The sequence below is a fragment of the Dendrobates tinctorius genome, unplaced genomic scaffold (genome assembly GCF_039654945.1).
Source record: "Dendrobates tinctorius isolate UK_male_01 unplaced genomic scaffold, ASM3965494v1 ptg000063l, whole genome shotgun sequence".
Taxonomy (NCBI): Eukaryota; Metazoa; Chordata; class Amphibia; order Anura; family Dendrobatidae; genus Dendrobates; species Dendrobates tinctorius.
The window spans coordinates 29354440-29363924 of record NW_027361731.1 but is presented as its reverse complement, the minus strand read 5'-3'; the positions used below and the strand labels follow the sequence as shown (position 1 = coordinate 29363924).

The 9485-nt window shown below is 62.2% G+C and overlaps 1 protein-coding gene across 4 annotated transcripts in view; it reads left to right on the top strand.

The window, feature by feature from the left end:
• The first annotated feature begins 3092 nt into the window (after positions 1–3092).
• Positions 3093–9485, top strand: part of GAS7 (growth arrest specific 7) — a 161906-nt gene continuing 155513 nt past the window's right edge. Inside the window, exon 1 of one of the 4 annotated variants that reach the window (XM_073579765.1) lies at positions 3093–3414. In XM_073579765.1, coding sequence (XP_073435866.1) covers positions 3235–3414 — 180 coding nt within the window. In that variant the 5' untranslated portion in view covers positions 3093–3234. The remainder of the gene's footprint in view (positions 3415–9485) is intronic. The other 3 variants (XM_073579764.1, XM_073579769.1, XM_073579766.1) reach the window with 3 other exon arrangements.

Here is a 9485-nt window from a genome sequence, read left to right as displayed (position 1 = left end):
GGGTCCCCTCTCTCCTCTCCTCCTCCCCGGGTCCCCTCTCCTCCCCGGGTCCCCTCTCCTGTCCTCTCCTCCCCGGGTCTCCTCTCCTTCCCGGGTCCCCTCTCCTCCTCTCCTCTGATTGGCTGGCTCGTTCTCCTCTCCTCCCCGGGTCCCCTCTCCTCTCCTCCTCCCCGGGTCCCCTCTCCTCCCCGGGTCCCCTCTCCTCTCCCCTCCTCCCCGGGTCCCCGGGTTCTCCTCTCCTCCCCGGGTCCCCTCTCCTCTCCTCCCCGGGTCCCCTCTCCTCTCCTCCCCGGGTCCCCTCTCCTCTCCTCCCCGGGTTCCCTCTCCTCTCCTCCCCGGGTCCCCTCTCCTCTCCCCTCCTCCCCGGGTCCCCTCTCCTCTCCCCTCCTCCCCTCTCCTCTCCTCCCCGGGTCCCCTCTCCCCTCCCCTCCTCCCCGGGTCCCCTCTCCTCTCCCCTCCTCCCCGGGTCCCAGGGTTCTCCTCTCCTCCCCGGGTCCCCTCTCCTCTCCTCCCCGGGTCCCCTCTCCTCTCCCCTCCTCCCCGGGTCCCCTCTCCTCTCCTCCCCGGGTCCCCTCCCCTCTCCCCTCCTCCCCGGGTCCCCTCTCCTCTCCTCCCCGGGTCCCCTCTCCTCTCCCCTCTCCTCTCCCCTCCTTCCCGGGTCCCCTCTCCTCTCCCCTCTCCTCTCCCCTCCTTCCCGGGTCCCCTCTCCTCTCCCCCCCGGGTCCCCTCTCCTCTCCTCCCCGGGTTCCCTCTCCTCCCCGGGTCCCCTCTCCTCTCCCCTCCTCCCCGGGTCCCCTCCCCTCTCCCCTCCCCTCTCCCCTCCCCTCTCCCCTCCTCCCCGGGTCCCCTCTCCTCTCCTCCCCGGGTCCCCTCTCCCCTCCTCCCCGGGTCCCCTCTCCTCTCCTCCCCGGGTCCCCTCCCCTCTCCCCTCCTCCCCGGGTCCCCTCTCCTCTCCTCCCCGGGTCCCCTCTCCTCTCCTCCCCGGGTCCCCTCTCCTCTCCTCCCCGGGTCCCCTCCCCTCTCCCCTCCTCCCCGGGTCCCCTCTCCTCTCCTCCCCGGGTCCCCTCTCCTCTCCTCCCCGGGTCCCCTCTCCTCTCCTCCCCGGGTCCCCTCCCCTCTCCCCTCCTCCCCGGGTCCCCTCTCCTCTCCTCCCTGGGTCCCCTCTCCTCTCCTCCCCGGGTCCCCTCCCCTCTCCTCTCCCCTCCTCCCCGGGTCCCCTCTCCTCTCCTCCCCGGGTCCCCTCTCCCCTCCTCCCCGGGTCCCCTCCCCTCTCCCCTCCTCCCCGGGTCCCCTCTCCTCTCCTCCCCGGGTCCCCTCTCCTCTCCTCCCCGGGTCCCCTCTCCCCTCCTCCCCGGGTCCCCTCTCCCCGGGTCCCCTCTCCCCTCCTCCCCGGGTTCCCTCTCCTCCCCGGGTCCCCTCTCCTCTCCCCTCCTCCCCGGGTCCCCTCCCCTCTCCCCTCCCCTCTCCCCTCCCCTCTCCCCTCCTCCCCGGGTCCCCTCTCCTCTCCTCCCCGGGTCCCCTCTCCCCTCCTCCCCGGGTCCCCTCTCCCCTCCTCCCCGGGTCCCCTCCCCTCTCCCCTCCTCCCCGGGTCCCCTCTCCTCTCCTCCCCGGGTCCCCTCTCCTCTCCTCCCCGGGTCCCCTCTCCTCTCCTCCCCGGGTCCCCTCCCCTCTCCCCTCCTCCCCGGGTCCCCTCTCCTCTCCTCCCCGGGTCCCCTCTCCTCTCCTCCCCGGGTCCCCTCCCCTCTCCCCTCCTCCCCGGGTCCCCTCTCCTCTCCTCCCTGGGTCCCCTCTCCTCTCCTCCCCGGGTCCCCTCCCCTCTCCTCTCCCCTCCTCCCCGGGTCCCCTCTCCTCTCCTCCCCGGGTCCCCTCTCCCCTCCTCCCCGGGTCCCCTCTCCTCTCCTCCCCGGGTCCCCTCTCCTCTCCTCCCCGGGTCCCCTCTCCCCTCCTCCCCGGGTCCCCTCTCCCCGGGTCCCCTCTCCCCTCCTCCCCGGGTCCCCTCTCCTCTCCTCCCCGGGTCCCCTCTCCTCCTCTGATTGGCCGCCTCTCCTCTCCTCCTCCTCCTCCCCGGGTCCCCTCTCCTCTCCTCCCCGGGTCCCCTCTCCTCTCCCCTCCTCCCCGGGTCCCCTCTCCTCTCCTCCCCGGGTCCCCTCTCCTCTCCTCCCCGGGTCCCCTCCCCTCTCCCCTCCTCCCCGGGTCCCCTCTCCTCTCCTCCCTGGGTCCCCTCTCCTCTCCTCCCCGGGTCCCCTCCCCTCCCCTCTCCCCTCCTTCCCGGGTCCCCTCTCCTCTCCTCCCCGGGTCCCCTCTCCCCTCCTCCCCGGGTCCCCTCCCCTCTCCCCTCCTCCCCGGGTCCCCTCCCCTCTCCCCTCCTCCCCGGGTCCCCTCTCCTCTCCTCCCCGGGTCCCCTCTCCTCTCCTCCCCGGGTCCCCTCTCCCCTCCTCCCCGGGTCCCCTCTCCCCTCCTCCCCGGGTCCCCTCTCCCCGGGTCCCCTCTCCCCTCCTCCCCGGGTTCCCTCTCCTCCCCGGGTCCCCTCTCCTCTCCCCTCCTCCCCGGGTCCCCTCCCCTCTCCCCTCCCCTCTCCCCTCCCCTCTCCCCTCCTCCCCGGGTCCCCTCTCCTCTCCTCCCCGGGTCCCCTCCCCTCTCCCCTCCTCCCCGGGTCCCCTCTCCTCTCCTCCCCGGGTCCCCTCCCCTCTCCCCTCCTCCCCGGGTCCCCTCTCCTCTCCTCCCCGGGTCCCCTCTCCTCTCCTCCCCGGGTCCCCTCCCCTCTCCCCTCCTCCCCGGGTCCCCTCTCCTCTCCTCCCTGGGTCCCCTCTCCTCTCCTCCCCGGGTCCCCTCCCCTCTCCTCTCCCCTCCTCCCCGGGTCCCCTCTCCTCTCCTCCCCGGGTCCCCTCTCCCCTCCTCCCCGGGTCCCCTCCCCTCTCCCCTCCTCCCCGGGTCCCCTCTCCTCTCCTCCCCGGGTCCCCTCTCCCCTCCTCCCCGGGTCCCCTCTCCCCGGGTCCCCTCTCCCCTCCTCCCCGGGTCCCCTCTCCTCTCCTCCCCGGGTCCCCTCTCCTCCTCTGATTGGCCGCCTCTCCTCCTCCTCCCCGGCTCCTCTCCTCTCTGCTCCTGCCGCTCTCTCTCAGTCCTGTGCTGGCCGCCGCCCGGAGCGGAGCTCGGCACCATGGCGGGTTAGTCGGCGGCTCCCAGCTGCTCCGGCCGGGTGTCCTCCTCCTCCTCCTCCTCCTCCTCCGCCCGGACATGTCGGCGGCGCTGTGCCGGAGCCTGTACGCCTTCTCCGGGGAGCAGCACCGGCAGGGGCTGAAGTTCTCGGCGGGAGAGCTGATCACGGTGCTGCAGGTGGTGGACGGCGGCTGGTGGGAGGGCGAGAAGGACGGCGAGAGGGGCTGGTTCCCGGCCAGCTACGTGCAGCTGCTGGAGGTGAGTGCCCGGAGGGCTTGTCATAGGGACACCGTGGACCTGATGGCACAGGGAGCTTTACAGGTGTCACCCGAGAGCTCAACGCCAGGAGGAGGCGGCTGCTGGAAAGCTTTTGTGTCTTCCCATTGTAATGTCTGGGACTTGTAGTTCCGTCACTAGTCAGCTTCTTGCTGGGATCTGTAGTGCCCCTGCTGTGTAATGGGCTGTGCGACCGCTGGCTCCATGTTTGGCCACCAGGTGGCGATCAGATGTTTTGTATAATCAGTACAGCTGTGATGGTGCGGGGTCTGCGGGTCCCCGACCTCGGCTCTAAGCCTGTCCCTGAGGGGGTCCCCGACCTCGGCTCTAAGCCTGTCCCTGAGGGGGTCCCCGACCTCGGCTCTGAGCCTGTCCCTGAGGGGGTCCCCGACCTCGGCTCTGAGCCTGTCCCTGAGGGGGTCCCCGACCTCGGCTCTGAGCCTGTCCCTGAGGGGGTCCCCGACCTCGGCTCTGAGCCTGTCCCTGAGGGGGTCCCTGACCTCGGCTCTAAGCCTGTCCCTGAGGGGGTCCCTGACCTCGGCTCTAAGCCTGTCCCTGAGGGGGTCCCTGACCTCGGCTCTAAGCCTGTCCCTGAGGGGGTCCCCGACCTCGGCTCTGAGCCTGTCCCTGAGGGGGTCCCCGACCTCGGCTCTGAGCCTGTCCCTGAGGGGGTCCCCGACCTCGGCTCTGAGCCTGTCCCTGAGGGGGTCCCCGACCTCGGCTCTGAGCCTGTCCCTGAGGGGGTCCCCGACCTCGGCTCTGAGCCTGTCCCTGAGGGGGTCCCCGACCTCGGCTCTGAGCCTGTCCCTGAGGGGGTCCCTGACCTCGGCTCTAAGCCTGTCCCTGAGGGGGTCCCTGACCTCGGCTCTAAGCCTGTCCCTGAGGGGGTCCCTGACCTCGGCTCTAAGCCTGTCCCTGAGGGGGTCCCCGACCTCGGCTCTGAGCCTGTCCCTGAGGGGGTCCCCGACCTCGGCTCTGAGCCTGTCCCTGAGGGGGTCCCCGACCTCGGCTCTGAGCCTGTCCCTGAGGGGGTCCCCAACCTCGGCTCTGAGCCTGTCCCTGAGGGGGTCCCCAACCTCGGCTCCTTTAGAGTATTACCCCTCAGCGCTCTACTCTACAGCCTGCAGAGTGTTGCCCCCCCCCGGAGCGCCCTGCAGAGTGTTGCCCCCCCCCGGAGCGCCCTGCAGAGTGTTGCCCCCCCCCCGGAGCGCCCTGCAGAGTGTTGCCCCCCCCCCCCCGGGGCGCCCTGCAGAGTGTTGCCCCCCCCCCCCGGGGCGCCCTGCAGAGTGTTGCCCCCCCCCCCCCGGGGCGCCCTGCAGAGTGTTGCCCCCCCCCCCCGGGGCGCCCTGCAGAGTGTTGCCCCCCCCCCCCCGGGGCGCCCTGCAGAGTGTTGCCCCCCCCCCCCGGAGCGCCCTGCAGAGTGTTGCCCCCCCCCCCCGGAGCGCCCTGCAGAGTGTTGCCCCCCCCCCCGGAGCGCCCTGCAGAGTGTTGCCCCCCCCCCCCGGAGCGCCCTGCAGAGTGTTGCCCCCCCCCCCCCGGAGCGCCCTGCAGAGTGTTGCCCCCCCCCCCCGGAGCGCCCTGCAGAGTGTTGCCCCCCCCCCCCGGAGCGCCCTGCAGAGTGTTGCCCCCCCCCCCCCCGGAGCGCCCTGCAGAGTGTTGCCCCCCCCCCCCCGGGGCGCCCTGCAGAGTGTTGCCCCCCCCCCCCGGGGCGCCCTGCAGAGTGTTGCCCCCCCCCCGGGGCGCCCTGCAGAGTGTTGCCCCCCCCCCCGGGGCGCCCTGCAGAGTGTTGCCCCCCCCCCCGGAGCGCCCTGCAGAGTGTTGCCCCCTGCAGAGCCTTAGCTCCTGATGTGTGAATCATTTCAGGTCACGGGTCGCTTCTCCTGAATTGTCCTCACTTTCGGGTTGCGGCTTTGCATTGTTCACTTGGCACCGATTGTGATCTGCTGACCCTGGCGGTGCGGAGTCATTGTGTGATCGTGTGTTACCATTGTCACCGGCATCAACTGGAGCATTGTGAGCGGGCTCTGCGTCACCGGCCCCCGGACAATGAGCCGCTCTCCCGTCAGCTGTGACCGTACATTGTGCTAGGAGCCGCCTGTCACCTTGTGGGTCCTGAATGAGATGTCCATCATTGATCGCTCTTGGTTGACACTTTCCTGGTATCTCCTTCATCTTTATGTCTTGACCCTCAGATGTTCACTTTCATCTCTACATATGTTTTGATAATAAAGTTCTTCATCTGCTCTAATGGCTCTCTATAGTTGTCTACTGATGTCTGTGTCCTGCTGGTCCTTCTTTGATGATCTTTAGGGTCTTTTGTTGACCATGGCTGTGAGGGTCTCTTTTGTTGACCATGGCTGGTGAGGGTCTCTTTTGTTGACCATGGCTGGTGAGGGTCTCTTTTGTTGACCATGGCTGGTGAGGGTCTCTTTTGTTGACCATGGCTGGTGAGGGTCTCTTTTGTTGACCATGGCTGGTGAGGGTCTCTTTTGTTGACCATGGCTGGTGAGGGTCTCTTTTGTTGACCATGGCTGGTGAGGGTCTCTTTTGTTGACCATGGCTGGTGAGGGTCTCTTTTGTTGACCATGGCTGGTGAGGGTCTCTTTTGTTGACCATGGCTGGTGAGGGTCTCTTTTGTTGACCATGGCTGGTGAGGGTCTCTTTTGTTGACCATGGCTGGTGAGGGTCTCTTTTGTTGACCATGGCTGGTGAGGGTCTCTTTTGTTGACCATGGCTGGTGAGGGTCTCTTTTGTTGACCATGGCTGGTGAGGGTCTCTTTTGTTGACCATGGCTGGTGAGGGTCTCTTTTGTTGACCATGGCTGGTGAGGGTCTCTTTTGTTGACCATGGCTGGTGAGGGTCTCTTTTGTTGACCATGGCTGGTGAGGGTCTCTTTTGTTGACCATGGCTGGTGAGGGTCTCTTTTGTTGACCATGGCTGGTGAGGGTCTCTTTTGTTGACCATGGCTGGTGAGGGTCTCTTTTGTTGACCATGGCTGGTGAGGGTCTCTTTTGTTGACCATGGCTGGTGAGGGTCTCTTTTGTTGACCATGGCTGGTGAGGGTCTCTTTTGTTGACCATGGCTGGTGAGGGTCTCTTTTGTTGACCATGGCTGGTGAGGGTCTCTTTTGTTGACCATGGCTGGTGAGGGTCTCTTTTGTTGACCATGGCTGGTGAGGGTCTCTTTTGTTGACCATGGCTGGTGAGGGTCTCTTTTGTTGACCATGGCTGGTGAGGGTCTCTTTTGTTGACCATGGCTGGTGAGGGTCTCTTTTGTTGACCATGGCTGGTGAGGGTCTCTTTTGTTGACCATGGCTGGTGAGGGTCTCTTTTGTTGACCATGGCTGGTGAGGGTCTCTTTTGTTGACCATGGCTGGTGAGGGTCTCTTTTGTTGACCATGGCTGGTGAGGGTCTCTTTTGTTGACCATGGCTGGTGAGGGTCTCTTTTGTTGACCATGGCTGGTGAGGGTCTCTTTTGTTGACCATGGCTGGTGAGGGTCTCTTTTGTTGACCATGGCTGGTGAGGGTCTCTTTTGTTGACCAAGGCTGGTGAGGGTCTCTTTTGTTGACCATGGCTGGTGAGGGTCTCTTTTGTTGACCATGGCTGGTGAGGGTCTCTTTTGTTGACCATGGCTGGTGAGGGTCTCTCCTGCCTCTTGTTTGCCTTTCACTGTATGTTGGTATTATATGGACACTGTACATCAGTATTATAGTAGTTATATTCTTGTACATAGTGGGCAGTATTATAGTAGTTATATTCTTGTACATAAGGAGCGGTATTATAGTAGTTTTATTCTTGTACATAAGGAGCGGTATTATAGTAGTTATATTCTTGTACATAGGAGGCAGTATTATAGTAGTTATATTCTTGTACATAAGGAGCGGTATTATAGTAGTTTTATTCTTGTACATAAGGAGCAGTATTATAGTAGTTATATTCTTGTATATAGGAGCAGTATTATAGTAGTTATATTCTTGTACATAGGGGGCAGTATTATAGTAGTTATATTCTTGTACATAGGGGCAGTAAATCCTGTACATAGGGGCAGTATTATAGTAGTTATATTCCTGTACATAGGGGCAGTATTATAGTAGTTATATTCTTGTACATAGGGGTGGTATTATAGTAGTTATATTCTTGTACATAGGGGCAGTATTATAGTAGTTATATTCTTGTACATAGGGGTGGTATTATAGTAGTTATATTATTGCACATAGGGAGCAGTATTATATTTATACTCTTGTACATAGTGGCGGTGTGGTCATTGACATCTTTCTCTGTTTTTTCTCCTGGTTCCAGTGATGCTCTGCTGCTGGGTTTATGGTCGGTGACTATCTTCCTCCCGTGATGACGTGCTGCGGCTGCGCTGTATATTATATGGGCAGTGTTGTGCAGCACTTTATGTTTACGGCCTCGTTAATCTCCTGGTGGAGCTAGAGGACAGTCACCAGGAGGAACATATGTTGTGATTGATAGATAATTACTGGTTCTTCTGGTGATCAGTGCTGGTCCTCACGTGAGTCGCAGTCTCGTCATCCATGTTACGGCCTATGGAATAATATAAAATATAAATTGTATTTTTGGGATCAGGTTTACCCCACACTTTTTGAGTGGATGCTCCTGTCCCCGTGACTTGTCCCGATGGTTGCATGCATCTCCGGTCGCCCCAGGTTCACGTCCTGATAATGCCTCATTGTCGCTTGTATTTCTGATGTCCACAGTGAATCATCTTCTTTATGATCTGATTATATTCCGCTCTTGTATTAAGTCTGCATAATAATTAAGAAATTATGGAATTATCCAGAGATCACCAGACGCCTGTGCTCAGCCAGGTTCAGTCACGCTCAATATTATGCATCCAGAGGAACCTCCAAAAAAATGGCCAGAAACAACCTCACGAGGACCTCTGGAGGATAGGCAAGCGCCACCTCGTAGGAACCTCCACAGATCTCTACCAGGTCCTGTTCATCCACCTCTAGAAGACTGTACTTGACCTACGAGAGCCTATGAGGTCTCCCCAACTGGTAGGGGTCTTCTGTAGTGGTGACTTTCGAAGGAAGGGTGAATCCAAGAGGAGCCCGGCCGCCTCAGAGAGGTTACTTTGATGGAGTGAGTATCCTACGAGGGTGGGAACTCAGAAGGGGGCCTCCTCAAGGAGCCCAACGGCCGCCCTAGAGAGGGACTTCTGAAGGGGGGCTTCTAGAGAAGCCTGGTAATCGCTCCAAAGGCAGACATCTGAAGGTGGTACCTCAAACAGGAGCCAAGTCGCCCCCTTGGGGGCTATCTCCGAAGAGGAGGCATCCTAGAGGAGACCAGTTGCCATCCCAGAGGGCAGACCTCCTTAGAGGAGCCTGGCTACTGTCCCAGGGGAGGATCCCCAAAGGATAGGACCTTTTAGAGGAGCCCAGTCACATGCCCAAAGGGGGACATCTAAAGGATGCCCTACAAGAGGAGTTGGCCCACAGCCCCAGAGAGACCTCTGAGTGGTCACTTAGAGGAGCCTGGCTGCCGCCCCATAGCGGGACCTCTGAAGTGAGGCATCCTAGAGGAACCCAGTCCCTGCCTCTTAGAGGGACATCCGAACATGGCGTCTCCTAGAGGAGACTGGCCGCCACTCCAGAGAGGGATATCTGAAAAGACAGGAGGTGAGCTGCAGCTTTGGCGCAGTGTGAATATTTGCGCTGCTCCATCAACCCAAGGGGTTAAGTATTCTCTCAGAAGAAGTGTTTGCCTTCTATATTATGGCTGCATTTCACAAGTTGGAAAGTGACAGTGACGATGTGAGAACAATGTCTATTTTAGGGAAGATTGAAGGTGATAATGGCGTTGGTGTTAGCTGAGGAATTGTTCCAGATCCTGAGTAGCAGCAAATGTGAGAAAACGCTTCCAGGCAGCGGCGGTGAGCAGGAGCCGAGAGGTTGGAAGCACTATAGGTGGTCTGCACACAAGCTCCACCGCTATGTGGGCAGGTTTAGCCAATGAAAAGAGCTCTTAAGTCACAAGGACACGCCCCTGCAGAGCTTTGTTTCTGCGCAGTAAGCTGGGAGAGGCC